The sequence below is a fragment of the Oncorhynchus clarkii genome, chromosome 12 (genome assembly GCF_045791955.1).
Source record: "Oncorhynchus clarkii lewisi isolate Uvic-CL-2024 chromosome 12, UVic_Ocla_1.0, whole genome shotgun sequence".
Lineage (NCBI taxonomy): Eukaryota > Metazoa > Chordata > Actinopteri > Salmoniformes > Salmonidae > Oncorhynchus > Oncorhynchus clarkii.
In genome coordinates this window covers 77,439,122-77,463,935 of record NC_092158.1, presented here as the reverse complement: position 1 = coordinate 77,463,935, position 24,814 = coordinate 77,439,122, and the positions used below count along the sequence as shown (strand labels likewise).

General features: G+C 42.7%; 2 protein-coding genes and 1 pseudogene across 2 annotated transcripts; all 3 read left to right on the top strand.

The window, feature by feature from the left end:
• The first annotated feature begins 423 nt into the window (after nucleotides 1-423).
• LOC139422254 (tetraspanin-1-like) lies at nucleotides 424-14,616 on the top strand. Its single transcript, XM_071173432.1, has 8 exons — nucleotides 424-527; nucleotides 5,695-5,770; nucleotides 10,348-10,563; nucleotides 12,656-12,730; nucleotides 13,063-13,170; nucleotides 13,342-13,467; nucleotides 13,834-13,926; nucleotides 14,104-14,616. The coding sequence occupies exons 2-8, from the start codon at nucleotides 5,714-5,716 to the stop codon at nucleotides 14,161-14,163; spliced, it is 735 nt and encodes a 244-aa protein (XP_071029533.1). The 5' UTR covers nucleotides 424-527; nucleotides 5,695-5,713; the 3' UTR covers nucleotides 14,164-14,616.
• Nucleotides 14,617-14,913: 297 nt separating this feature from the next.
• LOC139422253 (WD repeat-containing protein 74 pseudogene) lies at nucleotides 14,914-15,964 on the top strand (annotated as a pseudogene).
• Nucleotides 15,965-16,475: 511 nt separating this feature from the next.
• LOC139422252 (tetraspanin-16-like) lies at nucleotides 16,476-24,409 on the top strand. Its single transcript, XM_071173430.1, has 8 exons — nucleotides 16,476-16,892; nucleotides 17,543-17,628; nucleotides 17,979-18,176; nucleotides 18,339-18,413; nucleotides 18,563-18,670; nucleotides 18,805-18,960; nucleotides 19,043-19,126; nucleotides 24,284-24,409. The coding sequence occupies exons 1-8, from the start codon at nucleotides 16,805-16,807 to the stop codon at nucleotides 24,347-24,349; spliced, it is 861 nt and encodes a 286-aa protein (XP_071029531.1). The 5' UTR covers nucleotides 16,476-16,804; the 3' UTR covers nucleotides 24,350-24,409.
• Nucleotides 24,410-24,814: the final 405 nt, after the last annotated feature.

Genomic DNA, 24,814 nt, shown 5'->3' with positions numbered 1-24,814 from the left:
TTAGGTCAAAGTCTGAGAAAATTTCTAAGCAAGAGAGACATTCCGACTGATGAATTATCCTATGTCTACAAAACAATGCTTTCAATGGAACTCACATAGTAAGGTCTTATAGTATGTTAATTAAATAACATTTTCTTAAAAATCCATTGATATATTCTTTCTCTGCTTCCATACCATTCACGTCTCCAAAAGCCCACTTTGATATACAGTGATGCCACAGGTAAAAATGGTGATAGAATGTGCTTATGCCTGTGTGTATGTAGCTGTAACATTGCTGTGACACTCCCTCAGGTCGTACTTCCACTCCACAGGGAAGTGAGCTCCTTGCCTCTGAAACCTGAATCACTCCCACCTGTTTGCCTCAGCACGCCCCCTCCCTCACTGTTTATAACCAACCTGCAGCCACCGAGAAGCACAGGAAGAGAAAAACGCAGTACAGGTCACTCTCCGAGAACACAGGTAAATCAGCCTGTTTACTGACGCCCACATTCGCTCTCCCAGCAACAGCCTCCATCACCCCAGTGAAGGTAAGGCCCAGACTCCCTTTCTTTCTCTGAGTCTCAACGAAACCTGTTGTACCACTCCACTGTAGGGTAAACAATTGTAAGTGAGAATAACGAGGGTTGACTCATCTGGTTGTTGAAAATGCCCCATAGAGTAGTAATTTGATGTGTTTTATATTCTCCTGTAGTCGGGTGCAGTGACAACATGGATTCCAACAATTCATTATTTGTTCCTCTCCTGAGACCTTGACTCAAGCCTGTAATTATTCCTCTCTACAACCAGGTTTCCATCCAAACGTTTTAGGCGAGTAAAGTAGATGTCGGATTAAAAAAGAATGTCACCGACCTAATGGCAACAGAACATTTTTCGGTAAACTTTCAAAATGTGGACAAAACAAAATACGCTAGACAAGATGAGACCTTTTTGTGTCGGTAAAATTAATAATGTGAGAAATGTAGGTGGAAACGCTTTTATGCGCAAATATTGATATAATAACCATCATGTCGAAGTAAATTTGGGAGTCACGCGATGATTTGTAGTCCCCCACTACGATTTGTCGGAAAGCATGAACTGTATTAGGTTACAGATAAAATAAATCAGGATGAATTTAACACGGTGGTGATAGTGAAAGGTGCTGAGCTTGATGCGCCTTCCCAATAAATATCGAGGGTCTTATTATGGTGACATGATAATCGATGTTTTGCTGCCATTTTAAAAATAAATCTCACTATTTTGTCCATGATAATCTCATACGTACGCTTTAGCACGTGCCAATACAAGTGGACACTTACTATAGAGCCCCACAATGGAGGCGTCATAATGCCTATAAAAGCTAGCGGTCAAACAGGAAAATGGTTCCAATTGTTTTTCCACCATTCATTTTTTTCCATAGGGGATTTTTAGAAACACGTGTTTCATGCTGTGGTACTTTATGTAGCCTAAGGCACTTTTTTTTGTGAGAAAACCATCAGTAGAGTTGAAAATGGAATGGAAACTTGTTTAACTGCAAAATATATCTTGATGTGTACTACGTTGCACGCATAGCCTTTTATTTGCAGCAAGCCAATTTGATGGAAACTTATCTCTGCAGGGAAAATGCGCATAGTTTATATGCATGCACATTTTAGAATATTCGAATGAAAATCTGTCACCAATTGGACGGAACATAGCTCATGACATCCTTTTAGATTTGTCCAGTGTTTAGAGTTTTAGCATGCTCAGCTCAGACAGAGAGTCTGACTGGGTTGTCTCTGTGAGTGTATATACTCTTCCTGACAATTATTTAGATTTGTCATGATGGAATATTTTTATGTATTACCAGTAAGCCAAAACCCCATAACTCAAAGCACTACCCTAGGGCTCATGAGGAAACCCACTTTCAAAAATGTAATCCTTCATACATTTAAAACATTCCCATTTTGGTGTAGACTACATGTTAGGAATTGTCATTGAACCATATTAGGTAAACTGTTACACGGGATGACAGCTGACTGAGATAAAGCTTTGATAAATATGATGTCTATACTTTCTTTCCTCTAGTCGTTAATTGGCATGTTCGTCAACAGACATTTGTTATCTTGATCATCATTCCTGGAAATGTTTGTCACCAGGTGTGTCCCCACTGGCTTCCTTGTGGATGAATTCATTATCCTAGTCTTCATGACTGAATACCACATTACTCCTAACATGATATCAACAAAGCTATGCCACTCACTGTGTCATATTATTCAGCAGCTTAAAGAATACTTGCCTGAAATTCACCTGATCATTGATTTATTTTTTTACGTTACTCTTGTCTAAATTATATTCTCATTTAGCTGCTTTGTGTTTATTGCATTTTAATTTTCAAAGCATGTAAAGTCCTAAGGGCCATAGCTACTGTATATTATACTCACCTTTGTCTTTGTACCGTGTGCTGATGGCTCCTGGCTGGGATGTTTTCTTAGTCATTTGCATGTGACTGTGTTTGTTAATACATCACCAGGCTAACTATGGCCACCGCTGTTGCCCATGGCTTTGTGAAGGCAGAAGATGAGTGACCACTTGCAGGAAACCCTCTGGGAATGAAAGGGGGAAAACCAATTCAGGATATGTTGCTATGCGCCCTCTGGCCCATTCATATGATTAACCTGATGCGCATGGCTAAACATTGACACCGTGATAAACGTTTAGCATCCGTCTCTCAGTACTTGTACTGTATGCCGATGCCATTTCACTCTCTTTTTATTTATTTTTTATTTCACCTTTATTTAACCAGGTAGGCTAGTTGAGAACAAGATAAAGCATAGCAGTTTGACACATACAACAACAGAGTTACATATGGAATGAACAAAACATAGTCAATAATACAGTAGAAAAAAAGAAAACAAAGTATATATACAGTGAGTGCAAATAAGGGAATTAAGGCAATAAATAGGCCAAGGTGGCGAAGTAATTACAATATGGCAATTAAACACTGGAATGGTATATGTGCAAGTAGAGATACTGTGGTGCAAAAGGAGCAAAATAAATACAGTATGAGAATGAGGTAGATAGATGGGTTGTATACAGATGGGCTATGAACAGGTGCAGTGATCTGTGAGCTGCTCTGACAGCTGGTTCTTAAAGCAAGTGAGGGAGATGGGGAATCTCCAGCTTCATTTTTTTTTTTTTTTGCAGTTCATTCCAGTCAGTGGCAGCAGAGAACTGGAAGGAAAGGCGACCAAAGGAGGAATTGGCTTTGGGAGTGACCAGTGAGATATACCTGCTGGAGCGTGTGCTACGAGTGGGTGCTGCTATGGTGACCAGTGAGCTGAGATAGGGCGGGGCTTTACCTAGCAGAGACTTGTAGATAACCTGTAGTCAGTGGGTTTGGCGACGAGTATGAAGCGAGGGCCAGCCAACGGTAGCGTACAGGTCGCAGTGGTGGGTAGTATATGGGGCTTTGGTGACAAAATGGATGGCACTGTGATAGACTACATCCAGTTTGCTGAGTAAAGTGTTGGAGGCTATTTTATAGATGACATCGCCGAAGACAAGGATCGGTAGGATGGTCAGTTTTACGAGGGTATGTTTGGCAGCATGAGTGAAGGAAGCTTTGTTGCGAAATAGGAAGCCGATTCTAGATTTCATTTTTGATTGGAAATGCTTCATGTGAGTCTGGAAGCAGAGTTTACAGTCTAGCCAGACACTTAGGTATTTGTAGTTATCCACGTATTCTAAGTCAGAGCCGTCCAGAGTAGTGATGCTGGATGGACGGGCAGGTGCGGACAATGATCGGTTGAATAGCATGCATTTAGTTTTATTTGCATTTAAGAGCAGTTGGAGGCCATGGAAGGAGAGTTGTATGTCATTGAAGCTCGTCTGGAGGTTAGTTAACACAGTGTCCAAAGAAGGGCCAGAAGTATATAGAATGGTGTCGTCTGCTTAGAGGTCGATCAGAGAATCACCAGCAGCAAGAGCGACATCATTGCTGTATACAGAGAAGGGAGTCGGCCCGAGAATTGAACCCTGTGGCACCCCCATAGAGACTGCCAGAGGTCCGGACAACAGGCTCTCCGATTTGACACACTGAGCTCTATCAAAGAAGTAGTTGGTGAACCAGGCGAGGCAATCATTTGAGAAACCAAGGCTGTTGAGTCTGCCAATAAGAATGTGGTGATTGACAGAGTCGAAAGCCTTGGCCAGGTTGATGAACTCTAAGTACTCTATCTGGGACCGTATAAGATAAACACACTTATGGATACTTTAGTCATAACAACAGAAAGAAAATGACACATGTCAATCAGAAACTCCTTGACAGAGTTCACTGTCACACTACTGGTGCTACTGCCACAGAGTGCTATTGGTTTGTTATTGCTGTTATTAAGAGTACAGTACAAACCAGCTGTCATTTAGTCACTCAATCACTGTTCCCACCCTATAGGGTCATATGCAGACAGACAGTCCTAAACACACATAGTGGTAAAGGGCACCACCACATAGATCAGAGCAGGATGAGATGATCCATAGATGGTTAAACTTGCAAAACGGGACAGGACATAAACCTGCAGTGTGTGTGTGTAATGGGCTCCTGTGTTTTAATAGGCCTCTGATTGACACTGAGGGTGAGGAAGATAAAGTTCCTTACAATTTCCTTGTACAGCCTGGACAGGTGATGGACACTGTTCTCATCTGAATAGCAGACCACGTTGAACATTTTGATAGCTTTCTTGTAATTAGATAACTTTTTTACATTGAACATTTTGTGGCCCCAGGTGGAAGGGTTTTTCAGACATCGAGTGCATTACTGTGAATACTCTTTCTGACAATTAGGCTATGGGACTGGTCTGCCTCTTGTATAATTTTAATCTGTTTAGGGGCCCATTTTAAATGACAATGCAGTGGGACATGCTGCCTTGTCATTGCCTTTGTACTTTCCTTAATTCTAAAGCAAAAGCTCACTTAACTCTCATTGGTGTTGGGAAAGTGTACTGTACAGTAAATTACATTAGTACAAAAAAAAGCAAGGGTGCTCTTGACTGTTCAAGGACGATACGGTGATAGGGAGGGTGTTTTTCCCCACTCCTTCCTTCCCACGTCTTACTGTAGATGACAAAGGGCTGGTTTCCTGGTAACAAGTCAAAGACAGCAAACAGCATTGTGTAGAACTGGATTGTGTAGAACTGTTAATCCGTCACCTAATTAGCCAGACATAACAACTCATTGCAAATGACTCGGAACAACTCTGCTAGAGTAGTAGAGAAACGCTTTGTCTCTGTTTGAAAGAATATATATTTGCTTCCTTAGTGACTGATTGTGTCCACAAAACCATAACTGTCACCTTCCAATATCATTCAATATGAGTCAAATGTTTATTCAGGTGTAGAAGGGTTAGTGGTGTAAGTTTGCAAGATAAGATTGTGACCAAAACCCTCAACATACAATTTCCAAAATGTCATTGATATAGAACATCATAAGAAGTACATAATTTAGCTGTTTTGTTAAGATGGTACTTCCCCATTGAATTAAAGAGAACCTTTGGTTATTATGCTTCCTCCTCTAAACAGGCCTACAGACATAGGCAGTAGATTTAGTTCAGACTTTTGACCTCTGATCCCATCTTAATGATTCAGAAGTCTCATAGAATTTCGAAACATTCTCATCATTACCATAGGTGATTATTCATAACAATGTTCCCTTTCTCACCCTTTTCCTCTTCTTTTCTTCCAGGCAGAATAATTCATCAAGAATGGGTTGCTTCGGATTTCTCAAAGTCATGATGTTTGCTTTTAATGGCATCATCTTTGTAAGTTGGAGATGTTTTCATCTTTTTGAGTAAATTATTGCAGATAATAGCAGAGTTCAGTTATGCTTCACTATAATGAATCTGCAGGCAATCAGAACACTCCTTATCACTTACCACTTCTTATCCTTATTCTGTCCCCCAGAAAAACACTATCTAAATTGCAACGTGAGAAAGCTATGAGAACATGAAACAAAAGGACAGACATTTGCTATGGTTTTACTACTTTTTATGAGACCGACATGTCATTTTGGACCAGATAAGATTAGGCACAGAGTAGAATAGTGTGATGTGCTGCAAGCCAAATGCAGCATGAATGTCAGAGAATGCGAAGGAGCTATGAAATAAATAAAAAATATTGAATTTTACTGGAAAATACCTATGTAGGCATAACAAAATAAAGATGAAAAGAGAAATGTAGAATGTATTCATTCCTCTTGACCTTTTCCACATTTTGTTGTTACAGCCCGAATTCAACATGGATTAAATCAATAAAAAATCTCAACCATCTACATACAATAACCCATAATAACAAACTGAAAACATGTTTTTAGAATTTTTGCCAATTTATTGAAAAATAAATACAGAAATATCTCATTTACATACACTACCGTTCAGACCGGCTAGGAAAAAGGGTTATCTCTACCGCTCCTGCTGTCTCTAGAGAGTTGAAACAGCAGGTCTGGGACAGGTAGCACGTCCGGTGAACAGGTCAGGGTTCCATAGCCGCAGGCAGAACAGTTGAAACTGGAGCAGCAGCACGGCCAGGCGGAATGGGGACAGCAAGCAGTCATCATGCCAGGTAGTCCTGAGGCATGGTCCTAGGGCTCAGGTCCTCCGAGAGAGAATTAGAGAGAGCATACTTAAATTCACACAGGACACCGGATAAGACAAGAGAAGTACTCCAGATATAACAGACTGACCCTAGCCTCCCGACACAAACTACTGCAGCATAAATACTGGAGGCTGAGACGGGAGGGGTCAGGAGACACTGTGGCCCCATCCAATGATACCCCCGGACAGGGCCAAACAGGCAGGCTATAACCCCACCCACTTTGCCAAAGCACAGCCCCCACACCACTAGAGGGATATCTTCAACCACAAACTTACCATCCTGAGACAAGGCCGAGTATAGCCCACAAAGATCTCCTCCACGGCATTATATGGCATATCTACATAGGCGTACAGAGGTCCATTATCAGCAACCATCACTCCTGTGTTCCAATGACACGTTGTGTTAGCTAAGTCAAGTTTATAATTTTGAAAGGCTAACACGGAACCCAAACCGACTGCACGCGTGCACCATCGTGCATACATTTATTTTGTCCCCCCACACCAAATGCAGGTTACAATATCAAAACAAACTCTGAAACAATTACATTAATTTGGGGACAGGTCAAAAAGCATTAAACATTTATGGCAATTTAGCTAGCTTGCATTTGCTAGCTAATTTGTCCTGGGATATAAACATTGTTGTTATTTTACCTGAAATGCACAAGGTCTTCTACTCCAACAATTAATCCACACATAAAACGGTCAACCGAATCGTTTCTAATCATCTCTCCTCCTTCTAGGCTTTTTCTTCTCTTGACTTTATATTGCGATTGGCAACTTTCATAAATTAGGTGCATTACCGCCACTGACCTCGTTCATCTTTCAGTCACCCACGTGGGTATAACCAATGAGGAGATTGCACGTGGGTACCTGCTCCTATAAACCAATGAGGAGATGGGGAGAGGCAGGACTTGCAGCGTGATCTGCATCACAAATAGAACTGACTTCTATTTTAGCGCTTGGCAACGCAGACGCTCGCGAGCAGTGGGTGCAATAATTGAATAATATGTATTTTGCCACGCTCGCTCACGCGCCGTGAACGGTGTAGTCAGCCTGTAATTGATAATTAAAAAACCCTTTTTCAATTGTTAGCACAGCTGAAAACTGTTGTTCTATTTAAAGAAGCAATACAACTGGCCTTTAGACTAGTTGAGTATCTGGAGCATCAGCATTTGTGGGTCCGATTACAGGCTCAAAATGGCCAGAAACAAAGCACTTTCTGAAGCTTATCAGTTTATTCTTGTTCTGAGAAATTAAGGCTATTCCATATGAGAAATTGCCAAGAAACTTAAGATCTCGTACAACACTGTATATTACTCCCTTCACAGAACAGCTCAAACTGGCTCTAACCAGAATAGAAAGAGTGGGAGGCCCCGGTGCACAACTGAGCAAGAGGACAAGTACATCAGTGTCTAGTTTGAGAAACAAACGTCTCACAAGTCCTCAACTGGCAGCTTCATTAAATAGTACCCGCAAAACACCAGTCTCGACGTCAACAGTGAAGAGGCGACTCCGGGATGCTGGCCTTCAACTAGTCTAAAGAAGGCCAGTTGTATTGCTTCTTTAATCAGAACAACAGTTTTCAGCTGTGCTAAAAATTGCAAAAGGGTTTTCTAATGATCAATTACAGGCTGACTACACCGCTCTCGCGCACGCCAACGAGCATCTGCATTGGCAAGCGCTAAAATCGAAGTCAGTTCTATTTGGGACGCAGATCGCGCTGCAAGTCCTGCCTCTCCCATCTCCTCATTGGTTTATAGGAGCAGGTACCCACGTGCCATCTCCTCATTGGTTTATAGGAGCAGGTACCCACGTGCCATCTCCTCATTGGTTTATAGAAGCAGGTACCCACGTGCCAAATCCTCATTGGTTATACCCACGTGGGTGACTGAAAGACAAACGAGGTCAGTGGCGGCAATGCACCTAATTTATGAAAGTTTCCAATCACAATATAAAGTCAAGAGAAGAAAAGGCCTAGAAGGAGGAGAGATGACTAGAAACGATTCGGTTAACCATTTTTATGTGTGGATTAATTGTCAGAGGACCTTGTGCATTTCAGGTAAAATAACAACAATGTTTATATCCCAGGACAAATTGGCTAGCAACAGCAAGCTAGCTAAATTGCCATACATGTTTAATGCTTTTCGACCTGTCCCCAAATTAATGTAATTGTTTCAGAGTTTGATATTTTAACCTGCATTTGGTGTTGGCGGACAAAATAAATGTGTGCACGCACGCAGCCGGTTTGGGTTCCGTGTTAGCCTTTTAAAATGATAAACTTGACTTTGTTAACACAACGTGCCATTGGAACACAGGAGTGATGGTTGCTGATAATGGACCTCTGTATGCCTATGTAGATATGCCATATAAAGTCAGCCGTTTCCAGCTACAATAGTCATTTACAACATTAACAATTACTACACTGTACAATGTCTTTTGAACGATAGTGTAAGTATTCACACCCCTTTGCTTGGACACGATGTAGGAAGAAACACACCTGTCTATATAAGTCCCACAGTTAACAGCGTATGTCAAAGCAGAAACCTTACCATGAAGTCCAAGTTACTCTCCGAGATCGACTTGTGATGAGGCATATATTTGGGGAAGGGTATAAAACAATTTCAAGAGTGTTGACATTTTTCAAGAGCACAGTGGTCTCCATAAATATGGAACTACTCAGACTCTGCCTAGAGCTGGCCGTCCGACCAAAATTAACAACCGGGAAAGGACCTTGGTCAGGGAGGTGACCATGAACACAATGACCACTCTGACAGAACTACAGTGTTCCTTGGCTGATAACCTGCCAGAAAGACAAGTCTCCACAGCACTTCACCAATCTGGGCTTTGTGGGAGATTTGCAAAACAGAAGGCGCTTCTGAGAAAAAGACACATGACAGCATGCCTGGAATGAAAGACTCTGAGATCATAAGGCAAAATATTCTGTGGTTTGATGAGACAAAAATGTAATTATTTGGCCTGAATGCAAAGTGCTATGTCTGGAGAAAGCCAGGCACAGAAAGCCAGGCCATCTAACTTCATCCCTACCATGAAGCATGGTGGTGGCAGCATTATGCTATGGGGATGCTTTTCAGCAGCAGGGACTGGGAGACTGGTAAGGATAGAGTGAACAAGGAATGGAGCTTAATACAGGCAAATCCTTAATGAGAACCTGCTTCAGAGTGCAAATGACCTTAGACTGGGGTGTGATTTACATTCCAACAGGACCATGACCCCAATCATACACCCAAAGCAACGCTGGAATGCTTCTGAACAAGAATATGAAAGTCCTTGGGTGGCCCAGCCAAAGTGTTGACTTAAGGGTGTGAATACTTATATAAAGTAAATGGGATTTCTGTATGTAGATGAGGGGATTTTTTAAAACTTTGTCTTTATTTAACTAGGCAAGTCAGTTAAACAAATTCTTAGTTTCAATGACTGCCTAGGAACAGTGCGCTAACTGCCTTGTTCAGGGGCAGAACGACAGATTTGTACCTTGTCAGCTCTGGGATTCGATCTTGCAACCTTTCGGTTACTAGTCGAACGCGCTAACCACTAGGCTGCCTGCCGCCCCTTAATCAATTTTGAATCGAGACTGTAACAAAACCAAATGCGGAATAAGTCAAGGGGGAGGAATACTTTCAGAAAGCACTGGATGGGCATGTTAGGTAAGACGAAGGGCAGCAGTTGATGTGGTCTTCATTGAATTAATAGAAATCACCCAACAATGCTATGCTCTCTTCCCCCAGTTGGCGGGCGCTGCCATCCTGGGCGTAGGGATCTGGGTGAAGGTGGACAGCGGCTCGATCCTGGGGCTCCTCAAGGGGATAAAAGATGCTCCAGCGGAGATGAACCAGATCCTAAACGTGGGTTACCTGTTGATTGCTGTGGGGGCAGTGCTGCTGATCATAGGTTTCCTGGGTTGCTGTGGCGCCATGAAGGAGAGCAGGTGTATGCTGCTCCTGGTAGGTCACCTCAAACATGAGCTCTTCAGTATATGTGCTATGTTGTCACCAATGTGATTGACACTGACTCAGTGAACAAGCTTGATTGTCAAGCTCCTCATCTCTCCTTTCAGAATTTTCTACAGTAGAGTAGGTAGCTACACGGATAAATGAAACATTTCAAAGATTTTACTGACTTACAGTTCATATAAGGAAACCAGTCAATTGAAATAAATTCATTAGGCCCTAATCTATGGATTTCACATGACTGGGAATACAGATGTGCATCTGTTGGTCACAGATACCTTAAGAAAAAGGCGTATTTCAAAAAAACAGTTAGTATCTGGTGTGACCACCATTTGCTCATGCAGGGCGACAACTACTTTGCATATTATTATGCTTTTTTTAAACCTTTTTTCTCCCCAATTTGTACTTAGTCTTGTCCCATCGCTGCAACTCCAGTACGGACTCAGGAGAGGCAAAGGTTGAGAGTCATGAGTTCTCCGAAACACGACCCATCTCGACACACTGCTCGCTTAACTCGGAGGCCAGCCGAACCAATGTGTCAGAGGAAACACTGTACAACTGGCGACTGAAGTCAGCGAGCATGCACCCGGGCGCCACAAGGAGTTGCGAGATGGGACAAGGACATCCTAGCCGGCCAAACCCTCCCCTAATCCGGATGACACTGGGCCAATTGTGCACCAATTCATGGGCCTCCCAGTCGTGGCCGGGTGCAACACAGCCAGGGATCAAACCTGGATCTGTAGTGACGCCTCTAGCACTGCGATGCAGTGCCTTAGACTGCTGCGCCACTTGAGAGGCCCTTCCTTCACATAGAGTTGATCAGGCTGTTGAATGTGGCCTGTGGAATGATGTCCCACTCCTCTTAAATGTCTGTGCAAAGTTGCTGAATATTGGCGGGAACTGGAAAAAGCTGTCATACACGTCAATCCAGAGCATCCCAAACATGCTTAATGGGTGACATGTCTGGTGAGTATGCAGGCCGTGGAAGAACTGGGACATTTTCAGCTTCCAGGAATTTTGTACGGATCCTTGCGACATGGGGCGTGCATTATCACTCTAAAACATTAGGTGATGGCGGCAGATGAATGGCACAACAGTGGGCCTCACAATGAGATTCTATCTCTATGCATGCAAATTTCCAGCAATAAAATGCAATTGTTTGTTGTCTGTAGCTTATGCCCACTCATATCATAACCCCACCGCCACCATGGGGCACTGTTCACAACGTTGACATAAACAAACATGTCGCCATCTGCCCGGTTGAAACTGGGATTCATCTGTGAAGAGCACACTTCTTCAGCATGCCAGTGGCCATTAAAGAGGAGCATTTGCCCACTGAAGTTGGTTATGAACACCAAACTGCAGTCAGGTCAAGACCCTGGTGAGGACAACGAGCATGCAGATGTGATTCCCTGAGACAGTTTGTGCTGAAATGATTTGGTTGTGCAAACCCACAGTTTCATCAGCTGTCCCAGTGGCTGTTCTTAGACAATCCCGCAGGTGAAGAAGCCAGATGTGGTCCTGGGCTGGCGTGGTTACATGTGGTCTGCGGTTGTGAGGCCGTTTGGACATACTGCCAAATCTTCTAAAACAATGTTGGGAGGCGGCTTATGGTAGAGAAATTAACATTACATTCTCTGGCAACAGCTCTGATGGACATTCCTGCAGTCAGCATGCCAATTGCACGTTCCCTCAACTTGAGACATCTGTGGCATTGTTGTGTGACAGCTGCACATTTTAGAGTGGCTTTTTATTGTCCACAGCACAAGGTGCACCTGTGTAATGATGCTGTTTAATCAGCTTCTAGATATGACACATCTGTCAGGTGGAAGGATTATCTTGGCAAAGGAGAAATGCTTACTAACAGGGAAGTAAATTAAAAAAAGTGAGAACAATAAGCTTTTTGTGCATATGGAACATTTCTGAGATCTTTTTATTTCAGCTCATGAAACATAGGACCAACACTTTGCATGTTGTGTTTATATTTTTGTTCAGTATATATGAAATGTGTGCAAATGCACTGTAAACAGTTTTCTCAGTCCAACCACTCAATCTCTCTTATGGTCTCCTTTTCCTATTTTTCTAGTTCTTTGTGATTGTGTTGGTGGTGTTCATTGCAGAGGTGGCTGGAGCAGTGGTTATCCTGGTGTTTAAACCCTTGGTAAGCGTACATGGAGCCCATTCACTCTCCTCATATTGCTAAAGGGGGTTAAAGACTGTCTGTGGAGAATTTGAAAAAAAGACTACACTCTTAGAAAAAAAGGTGCTCTCTAAAAAGGGTTCTTCGGCTGTCCTCATAGGCAAACCCTTTGAAGAACCCCTTTTGGTTCGAGGTAGAACCCTTTTGGTTCCAGGTAGAACTCTTTTGGGTTCCATAAGAACCCTTTCCACAGAGGGTTCTATAGAACCACAGACGGTTCTACCTGGAATGCTACCTGGAACCTTTTGGAACCCTTTTTTCAAAGTGTGTGTGATTTGTGTTATGTATTTCAGGCAGGTGAGTTGATTGAGAAACTGGGCACCAAAGTGGTTCAGAACATTAAGAAGGACTATGGAGAAAATGTAGACGTCACTGCTCTCTGGAATGCTACTATGGATACGGTACTTTACAATATCCTGCTGGCCTGTTTTAATACCTTGGAAATAACATATTAGGCCTACAAATAATGTCTCAAATTACATTGTCATTTTTATATGCTTGTGTATTAGAAAGCTTATTCAGTTTTGTCAACAGAATTGTTCTAATATGAACTGTCTCCGTGTCCACTCTAGCTAAAGTGCTGTGGATTCTACAACTATACAGACTTCACTGGCTCTCCATTTGAAATACGCACCCATCTCTATCCTCAACAGTGCTGCCACGGTGCTGTTTTCAGCTCCTGTAATGATACAAGTGCTGTATGTTAAGTTCATGTTTTAAGTATCCCTATATTTCTGTTATTACTATGATGTCACACTGTTATTAGTACACCTGCGCAGTAGTCTCACTGTTGATGGAACTGGCCTGAGTATAAGGGTGACGGTGTACGGTGAAGTAAACGTTGTTAAACTGGAACCTAGTCGTTGTCATTTTGAGTTAACACTGTAGTCAGTGCGGGTCCAAACTTGGTACGAGATGTGAACTCATCACCTCAAGTTAATCACACTACATCCATACTCAAACTCATCAATGGAAGGCCCATTTGAGAATGTAACACACTTTACAGTTGAACACCCAGTGGCCTCGCCTGTCTAAATCACTATTACATTTGTGTGTCCCCACAGACGATCACTGGCTGCTTCCCAAAGTTTAAGCAACTGATTGATGAAAACACTATTGGCATTGTGGCAGTGGCATTGGGAATCGCTGCCCTTGAGGTACTGTTGACTCCTCCCCTGTGTCTATTTCAAGGTCACAATCTCATTGTTTTGAAATGCCACAAATGTAGATGCAAATTCAACAAAAGTAATGTGATGTGTTCAGTTTCGTACAGCGGGCTTTGTTTAAAAGTTTAGCATAACCAAAGCATTTATTTACTGTTCCTGTTTCCCTAGATATTGGCGATGGTTGTCTCCATGACATTGTACTGCATAATAGGCTCAAAGAGTGACTGAAAACCAGTGGAGGAGGGAGGGCCGTAGAGTAATCTGCCTGGATGGCATCTCTGGACACTCCTTAGGACAACTACCAGGGTGGATGCATAACAATCTCTGAAACCACCAAGGCTGAAGAGAAATCTAAGGAAGCTTTGTGATAAGGAGAGGCGCCCCACCACTGAGCCAGTTTAAATAAAATCCTGTACAAGATTATTGGATATGGGAAATGTCTATTTGTACTGAAGTCTTTTATTGTATTGTATAAATATTTCACCTAAAAATGATGCTGTCTTACATTTAGATTGAAGCAATACATTGCGTCCTAACTCCATTCCACTCTGCACAGTATCATCACGATTCATATTATAATAACATTATCAATTCACTATTAGGACATATGTGCCACTTTTTATAATTGTAATAATTGATTTTCTACAGATGCTACATGCTCTGGAGAATTAATAAAAAGGTTGCAACTTGCAACGCTCTGAAAATAAGTTTAACTGATTTATTGCATTTTAACTATTGTATAACGGCAATGTTTTTAAAGTAAGTTTGTTTAACTCACGTTTTGGTATCAAAGGCACACATCTTTCATTTTCCAAGTTCTCTCTAAAATAGTTCAATCTGTGTGGTGTCCATCCGCTGTTTGAATTTCTTTCTTTAGTGTCTGTCTGCTCAGAAAGGATGCAAAACGGAGATTCACCACAGCACAGGGAATAACATGTTAGAATTTTTGTTTTGTTGACAACATTTTTGTTATTTTTCATGGCAGACAAAAGTCAAGTGTGCTCAGTATGGGTGGGATCGGAAACAGGGATATTAAAAGGAGTGAGCCTATCCAAAAAACAGGCTTTCAACTTCTGTGAGATGAGCTGCCCGAGCCTGGACCAGGAAGTGTGTGTCGTAGGCTGGGGAGATCAACATGAGACTGAGGTACTGGTGGGGTCTGTGAATGGCACAGTGAAGACATTTAGCACAGAGAAGGGCATCTTCTCTGAGACCAGACAGTGTGTGGAGAGCACCCAGGGCAGGTTCACAGGACTTGCCGTCAGACAGTGCTCTGATCACGTGTGTGGAGACTGAACTGCTGAGGGTCTGGAAGGAGGGCAGCATAGACATAGTTGAGATAAATGCTGGGACGAATGTTTGTCGGATGTGACAGAATCCCTCACAGCGCAACCAAGTGGCCACAGGAGGGAAGGAGAATGACCTAAAGGTCTGGGATCTGGAGAGTCCTGAAACACCCATTTTCACCTCCGAGAATGTACGTAATGACTTGCGAATGCCAGAGTGAGTTACACATCTCCCCAGAGGCTTCCGGTTCTGGAGGCTCATTTTGGGGAGTACCCCCTCACAGCCCTCTCCCTCCCTGCCAACCAAGACAGTGTTGTAGTGGGCAACACACATGGAGAACTCGCCATCTTAGTTTTGCGGAAAGGTCTGGTGTGTGGGTGTTTGAAGGGGCTGGCAGGAGGAGTGCTGGGGCTGCAGTGCCACCCCTCTCCCTCTGGTGGCTTCCTGTGGTTTGGATCACTTTATGAGAGTACACAGCCTGGAGGACTGCTCCCTACAGCACACGGTGTATCTGAAGTCACTACTCAACTGTGTGCTTCTGTCCAGCAAAGATCTAGAGCTGAGCAGATCAGCAGTAACCGGAGATGTGGAGGAAGTGAAAGAAGAGGAAGCTGAAGTGGATGAGGTGTGGGACACTATGGAGATGATAAAAGACCAGGCGAAGAAGAGTGCAACAGAAGAAGAGGAAGCCGTAGTTACAGGTGTAGAGAAGACTACGAAGAAAAGAAAAGTGGTCAAATGACCCGCAGTGGAGAGCTTAAGGAAAGGGCTGTGCTCTGAGAAACGCAGAAGATCTAGAGGTCTGCCAAAAGTCTGTGTTGCAGATGTACATAATGTTTTCCTGTTGAGTCTGTACTGCAATAGCTGTAGTTTTCCTTTAAACTAAACTCACTCTGGAATTGTTGGCATGCCCTTCTATACCAACTTCCTTGAAATGTAGCTAACATAAATGTTATATTAATATTTTTGGCAACAAAAAAGTGTATTGAATGTACAATATCCCCAGGGCTATTACAATATCTTATAGAACTCTGAACATGAGTGGTTATTGTAAGTGTGTGTGTGTGTGTGATAGTGCAACGCCCCTAATAAAACGACCGATGACGTCTGGTTTCAAATGTAAAAAATTAAAACGCAGCACAGAGTTGCTAAACCCAGAGGCGCAACATCGCGAGAATTCCGAGAACGCTTGCAAAACAGACAATCGACCAGGCAGGGGTTTGTGGTTTAAATAGTCAATGAGAGAAGTGAAATCTAAAGGCACAATGTAGATTCGAGGCAATGTCTTAAGTAGTTGAACATGTTATTACTCCAACCTCGTGAAAGTGACAAACGGACACGTTTTCATTTTCGTCAAAAAACAACTTTAAGGAGTGCATTTGATTTTGACGGCCTGCATATGCGCATTTCGGCGCGAGACGACCGTTAGAGCCTATGGCGTTTTCTAGCATGAGTTTAGCTAGCAACGTCGCCATGACATCGCCTACAAGTGTGATCGTGGATTTCTATTGGAGAAGCAGTTTTAGCCTTTCTTCATACTGTACTGGTTTTGACCGCAGTGTGTTGTGACTGGACAGAGAATATGACACCTGTTGGCCAGGCAGACACAGACAGTTGGCAGCAAGTAGGCCTTAATAGCAGTAGGCCTAAATCGTCTGGACCTATTAAAAGTAAGGACAGACGGGAACGTTAGCTCGCTAGCTAGATAGTTAATTTAACTATAACCTCTAAACATAGAGGGTAGTCTAGCTAAGTTAGCTAACTACCAGTAACAAGCGATCCATGGTCAGGTCACTAACGTTAGCTAGCTACAATAGCTAGTCTAGCTAGGCTAATAGTTAGCTAGCCACGTTCCACGTTAGTTAGCAAACACTAGCCAGCTCGAACTGATCGTTAATGTTAGTTATTAAAGGGAGAATCTGGGATTGGTACATCCATTTTTGTATCCATATTTTTAATTAGTGATACTATTAGATCACTATTTACTCTTGAGGAATATAACTCATACATTTATCATGAGCTTAACATTAGTTAAACTGCTTTACCACATTCAAACCCAAAATTGTATAAGCATATATATTCTATTGTTTGTAAACAATGTACATTTAAACAAACTCTGTATAGCTTCAAAACATGGTTAACATTTGGATCTATTGGATGGTCAGCCCTGGCATCCATAGCTCCATCTTTGAATTTGAGACTGGTTACATTTCTTCAGTCCCATCTCTCAGCTGTTTACCAAAAATGTGTCTCATTAGCTAGTATTATTATAAGCCTATCCTGTTCTGTATAATTTTGTCATTTTCTCCTTTCATTATAGAAGGTCGAACTTGCAAAATGGCTAGACATGACAAACTGTACACATGGATGCGGTATTTGATGTTGCTGCTTTGTGTGATACTTGTTGTAAGTAGCTAAATGTTGCCTAGCTGGCAAACAAAGCCCAGTTGAACTGTCTGTGTTTGAAATGCAAATAATGAACATTCTTCTATAATTGATAATGTAAACTGTTCTTGGCTAGCTATAGAAATATAGTCGCCCTCTCATAAAACCGAGGTTTGTGAATGCATTGCAAAAGTCAAACACACAGAAGAAGACAGCAACTGCTGTTGTTGTCATTGTAATATTACCTATCCTGAGAAATCCATCTGGCAAAACATAGAAGAAAAAAAAACAGGCCATAACAACTCAAATGCAATTTATTAGCAGATTATTTTTTTAAAAATGAAAGAACACCATCCTTCTCTCCCCTCCAGATAAGTGGCTTTGTGCTGCTTGGACTTGGCGCATGGATTAGATATGGAGCAGCTACGTTTGTGGATGTCCTGGGCCCCTACTCGTCTCAGCTCATCTACATCAGCTACATCTGTATTGGTATGGGCTCAGTGCTGTCTTTCACGGGTCTCATCGGCTGCTGTGGGGCTTGGAAAGAGAACCGCTTCTTTATCATGCTGGTGAGAGACAACAGTTGTGCAGTCAATTTCAAGGCACCAGACAATAATTGTCTTACTGTGTTATACTACTGCAGAGTTGTAAATGTCCCACTCTTTTCACCCGGCAAGCTTCAATAAGAGGCAACATTTTCACTATCTCTGCATTTTTTGTACCCTGAACAGTTTTTCTTCATCGTGACAATGCTATTTGTTGCTGAAATCATTGGGACTATTTTTGTCTTGACGTACCGGAATCTGGTAAGAATAAATGAACATGCTGAAATCTGTATCATCAAGTAGGCGAACCTATATCGTAATTTAGAGCCCTGTAAATTATTGAATTATTTGTATGATATAGCCTAGCCAGGCTATGCCTTTCAATAAGCTGTGATGTCTATATGTGACAGGTTAGCTTAGTGGTACGTGATGCAAGCAAGAATTCCCTGATGACTGTCTATATGGGCCCAGCGGCAACAGACCCAATCTCAACAGCATGGAACACAGTCATGGTCAAGGTGAGAAGCTCTAATGGGGATAGGTCCAAATAGGCTTGGCTTTACTATTTGGTTCCTTTGATCACCAGAGCATTCCAGACAGTAGTTATTACAGCTAATGTCTTTGATGTCTTTATTGGTTTTTCATCTCTTAGTTCAAATGCTGTGGTTTTGAGAACTCGACTGTAGATTTCAAGGGCTCTGTGTTCAGTACAACCACGGGTTTGAACTACCCTAAGACTTGCTGCGTGAACAAGACCCTTGCAGACTGTGACGGTATCACCATCACTCCAAGTCTGATCCAACCACAGGTAAGTCACTGCACTGTTGTATCAGTCTGTGCTCTAAGGCTGTAAAGCCTTAAGCCAAATGCCCCCTTTGTGTTTCCCCCAGAGCTGCTTTGGTAAGGTCATCACAGTGATCAGAGAGCAGAGTGTCATCCTGGGATCAGCAGCTGGCTGCATATGTATGATGGAGGTATGGTATGGGAGAATTTCAATTGGTTTTGCTTGACTCCTCGCGTCGTCTCCTCCACCCTCTCCTCACCTGATGAAAAGATGGCGCCGAAGAACATGGCTGACATTCTCCCAATTAATTGTGCTATTTTGTTAGTTGTTTTGTGTAACTTATTTTTTTAACTTATTGTGTACATAATGTTGCTGCTGACCGAAAATAACTTCTGGACATCAGAACAGCGATTACTCACCACGGACTAGAAGAAACTTTTTCCTTTAACGAGTCCAACAAGAAGGATATCCTGCTTTCACTGGAACAGGCCCAGATCCCCGCCTTTTGCGTGAAGAAAAGATGAAGGAAAAGGGGCTGCAGATCGGGCAGCCTTCTGAGAATCCGTAGGCGAGCGAGTAAACTCCCACTACCATCCGTTCTTTTTTTTTATTTTTATTTTTTTTTTATTTTTTAACCTTTATTTAACCAGGCAAGTCAGTTAAGAACAAATTCTTATTTTCAATGACGGCCTGGGAACAGTGGATTAACTGCCTGTTCAGGGGCAGAACGACAGATTTGTACCTTGTCAGCTCGGGGGTTTGAACTCACAACCTTCCGGTTACTAGTCCAACGCTCTAACCACTATGCTACGCTGCCGCCCCCGCTGCCGCCCCTCTTGCGGATGGTAGTGCAATCATTGGAAAATAAAATTGATGACCTACGATTAAGATTATCCCACCAACGGGACATTAAAAACTGTAACATCTTATGTTTCACCAAGACGTGGCTGAATGACGATACGGACAATATAGAGCTAGCGGGATTTTCCATGCACCGGCAGAACAGAGACGCTACCTCTGGTAAGAGAAGGGGTGGGAGTGTGTGTCTTTGTCAATAACAGCTGGTGCGTGATGTCTAATATTAAAGAAGTCTTGAGGTATTGCTCGCTTGAGGTAGAGCACCTTACCTTATGATAAGCTGTAGACCACACTATCTACCAAGAAAGTTCTCATCTATATAATTTGTAGCCATCTATTTACCACCACAGAACAAAGCTGCCACTAAGACCACTCTCAACCAACTCTATAAGGCCATAAGCAAAGAAGAAAATGCTCACCCAGAAGCGGCGCTCCTAGTGGTCGGGGACTTTAATGCAGGCAAACTTAAATCAGTTTTACCAAATTTTTACCAGCATGTCACATGTGCAACCAGAAAGAAAAAAAATCCAAGACCACCTTTATTCCACACACAGAGATGCATACAAAGCTCTCCCTCGCCCTCCATTTGACATATCTGACCATAATTCTATCTTCCTGATTCCTGCTTACAAGCGAAAACTAAAACAGGAAGTACCAGTGACTCGCTCAATACGGAAGTGGTCAGATGACACGGATGCTACACTACAGGACTGTTTTGCTAGCACAGACTGGAATATGTTCCGGGATTCATCCAATGGCATTGAGTAGTACACCACTGTCGTGACGTTGTATTAATTAATGTGACGACTGCTACTCGTCGAATGATTAAAAGTTTATAATTACGTGCTTAAATGAATCAGGCAATTATTAACTCATTAACCTGGCGCACCATGTTAAAGTTTGGTTATATTTCACAAATTAACTCAAAGAATATCAGAATATCGATTTTACAACAGTCGCTAATCAATCAATTTCCTCTACAGTCTCATTCTGAACGTCGCATAATCCGGGAATCTGCACAAACCCAAGTCTCACCAAATAAGTCCGTACCACACCAATTGAGTTGATTATTTATTTGCCAACAAGCTAATATTATCATATAAGATACACAAACACACAGTCTGGGCTATTGATTAGAACTTAGTACGATAAAACAGGTCCCTAGCGGGCCAACACAATATGACACGTGTTACAGAATGGGGATTTCAAAAGGGAGAGAGAGTGCATGAGAGAAAAAAAACACTTGGGTGCATTTGTCAGCTATGCTTATTTTAACCCTAACCTTGCCTCAACTACCGCTCTTATGGTTCAGAATATAATGATGTAATTACGTGTTGAAGGTCTCAGATGGGTGTCTCTGCGTGGACCGGATTCCGACTTCTCTGATGACGGTCCATCTTCAGTTACCGGGTGTAACTCTCTGTTTCTCCTCACGATGTCAAGTGTCCTTTCTCTTGGTGGTCTGTTTCCTCACCCTTGCTCTGAAAAGTGGTTTTCGGAGGAGGGCTAATCAGCCGTGTGGATGGTTCCAGCATGGGAAGGAAAACAATGTAGACACACAATTCCTTGGAGAGTGGTGACCAGGTGGTCCTGCTTGAATTTACCCTGTTTAGATACAGCTACTCATCTGTAACATAGGTTGTTAAAAGGTTCCTTTGTCTTCTTCAACCTTGTGTTGCGTTTTGGGTTTGCTGACCACTCAGACCTTGGCTGCAGCTCAGGGTCTCTTAGTCTAATATGTTAATTCTTAACTCATGTTTTATACCCTGGGGTCAGAAATGGCCGTTTCCGCCTTTAGGGCAATTTTCTTGCCGTACCAAGTTACAAGGCACAGTCTGGATTTTACTCAGATCCAATTTAGACAACTAACTTCACATTTCATCTTTACAAAAACATTATCTTTGATCTGGACATTTTCCACACAACGTACAATATGCAAACAGTAGGCACATATTAGGAAAACTCTTAAAGTTACAATGTTTTTGTTATACCGTCGTCCCTTAACTTTTAATAACATAACAAAAACAACATTATTTTCATATTCCATCTATCATCATTACCACCATTGTGACTGACGAAACCTATTGTCCCAAAGTCCATTTATTGCATGTTCTGAGGCCGGTTCTCCATAGTGACAGGACAAAGGAATTTTGTCTACTGCCTTAAGATTTACAATGGGCGTGAGGTGTCATAAACCCCCCCCCCCCAACTCCATACCTCTCGATCTCTTCCCCTCTGGTGGGTGTGAGAGATCTCTCTGTAGGATTGTGGTCCACGGTAACCTGACCCGAGGAGGCCAGTCATGACACCACCTCAGTCAATGGCTTCATTAATAAGTGCATCGACGACGTTGTCCCCACAGTGACTGTACGTACATATCCCAACCAGAAGCCATGGATTACAGGCAACATCTGCATTGAGCTAAAGGCTAGAGCTGCCGCTTTCAAGGAGCAGGAGACTAATCCGGACACTTATAAGAAATCACGCTATGCCCTCAGACGAACCATCAAACAAGCAAAGCGTCAATATAGGATTAAGATTGAATCCTACTACACCGGCTCTGACGCTCGTCGGTTGTGGCAGGGCTTGAAAACTTTTACGTCCTACAAAGGGAAACCCTGACGTGAGTTGCCCTGTGACGCAAGCCTAGCATACGAGCTAAATGCCTTTTATGTTCGCTTCGAGGCAAGCAACACTGAAGCATGCACGAGAGCACCAGCTGTTCTGGATGACTGTGTGATAACGCTCTCGGTAGCCGATGTGAACAAAACCTTTGAACAGGTCAACATTCACAAAGCCGCTGGGCCAGACGGATTACCAGGACGTGTACTCAAAGCATGCGCGGACCAACTGTCAAGTGTCTTTACTGACATTTTCAACCTCTCCCTGACCGAGTCTGTATTACCTACATGTTTTGAGCAGACCACCATAGTCCCTGTGCCCAAGGAAGCAAAGGTAACGTGCCTAAATGATTACGGCCCCGTGGCACTCACGTCGGTAGCCATGAAATGCTTTGAAAGGCTGGCTGGTCACAGCATCCTCCTGGACACCCTAGACCCACTCCAATTCACATACCACCCCAACAGATCCACAGATGACCCTAACCCTAATGCTAAACCTTTCCCCCTCAGGAGACGGAAAAGATTTGGCATAGATCCCCAGATCCTCAAAAGGTTCTACAGCTGCACCATCGAGAGCATTCTTACCGATTGCATCACCGCCTGGTATGGCAACTGCTCGGCATCTGACCGTAAGGCGCTACAGAGGGTAGTGCGAACGGCCCAGTACATCACTGGGGCCAAGCTTCCTGCCATCCAGGACCTATATAATAGGTGGTGTCAGAGGAAAGCCCATAAAATTGTCAGAGACTCCAGTCACTCTGCTGCAGCACGGCGAGCGGTACTGGAGCGCCAGGTCTAGGACCAAAAGGCTCCTCATTAGCTTCTACCCCCAAGCCATAAGACTGCTGAACAGCTAATAAAATAGCCACCGGACAATTTACATTGACCCCCCCTCCCTTTTGTACACTGCTGCTACTCGCTGTTTATTATCTATGCATAGTCACTTCACCCCCACCTACATGCACAATTTACCTCAACTAACCTGTACCCCCGCACACTGACTAGGTATCGGTGCCCCCTGTATATAGTCTCGTTATTCTTATTATTTTTATTATTACTTTTTATTTTAGTCTACTTGGTAAATATTTTCTTAACTCTTCTTGAACTGCACTGTTGGTTAAGGGCTTGTAAGTAAGCATTTCACGGTAAAGTCTCCACTTGTTTTCGGTGCATGTGACAAATAAAGATTGATTTGATTTTGATTTGACCTCTTTAAAACATTTCAAAAGTAATCGAGGAGAGGAAACGTGTAAAAAAAATTTTTTAAAAGTGCTTGTATGAAGTGACTCTTTCTCCACTAGCTCGTCATCAGGCAGATGACGTTTACAGAGAAGGAATCGTAAAATACGTGTAAAGTGGTAAAAATAAATTTGGATAAAAAGATTAGGAACGTAGAATTTTAAAATCTGTGCATGCTTTTCTCCTCTGAGTAAACAGCTGATTCAAAGGGGGATTGGCAGATTTCAAAACACTTTGCAGAGGATGCACTTCAGTATCCTTTGCCGAACAGTAATTGAGGAAGGGAGCAAACTCCTCTGTTCGCTTACTAACGAATTTCAACTGTCCTTAACCACTTATCGGTTTCCGGGTCACGGAGGAGTTGAGGAGTGGACTTTTGCCCAATTGAGAATCTCCCTATGAGTTACACTGCTCCCTCAAGTTCATCTTTAACCTCTCTCAGACCCAAAGACTATTGCTGAAAAGAACTGCACTTTTTAAAGCATAGTAATGCTTTTTCTACAGTAGCTCACCATTAGGACCTAAAGAGTATTCTTAGTTTGAGAGCTATCTATTCTATAGCAATTGGTGGCTGAATAGATAATGTTGCTTGGCTTCAAGTCCGTTTTCCTGTCCGCTCCTCTTTGCAGTTATCCTCCATGATTCTTGCCATGGTTTTGTTTGTGAAGTTGGGGCTCATGAGGCATCCATGGTGAAGCCAAAGGGTCCATTCACACCTGGAGGACACCAACAACCCCCACAGGCAACAATAAAGTTCTGCTAAATGATAAAAGTTTGTGTGTTTTCCTTAGTTGAAATTGTATCTGTTATTTTGGTTATATAAAAATGTGTATATATTATTTTTAAAGCTATGTACTTTGTTTTCACTGGGAAGGGGAAACCTAGTCAGTTGTACAACTGAATTCATTCAACCGAAATGGGTCTTCCTCATTTAACTCAACCCCTCTGAATCAGAGAGGTGCCTTAATTGATGTCATCGGCACCCAGGGAGCAGAGTGTTGGGGGTTAACTGCCTTGCTCAAGGGCAAAAATGAAGATTTTTACACTTTGCCAGCTCAGGGATTCGAACCAGTGACCTTTCAGTTACTGGCCCAATGCTCTTAACTGCTCGGCTACATGCTTCCCCAATGTTATGTTCAATTCCAACAGGATGTGTAATC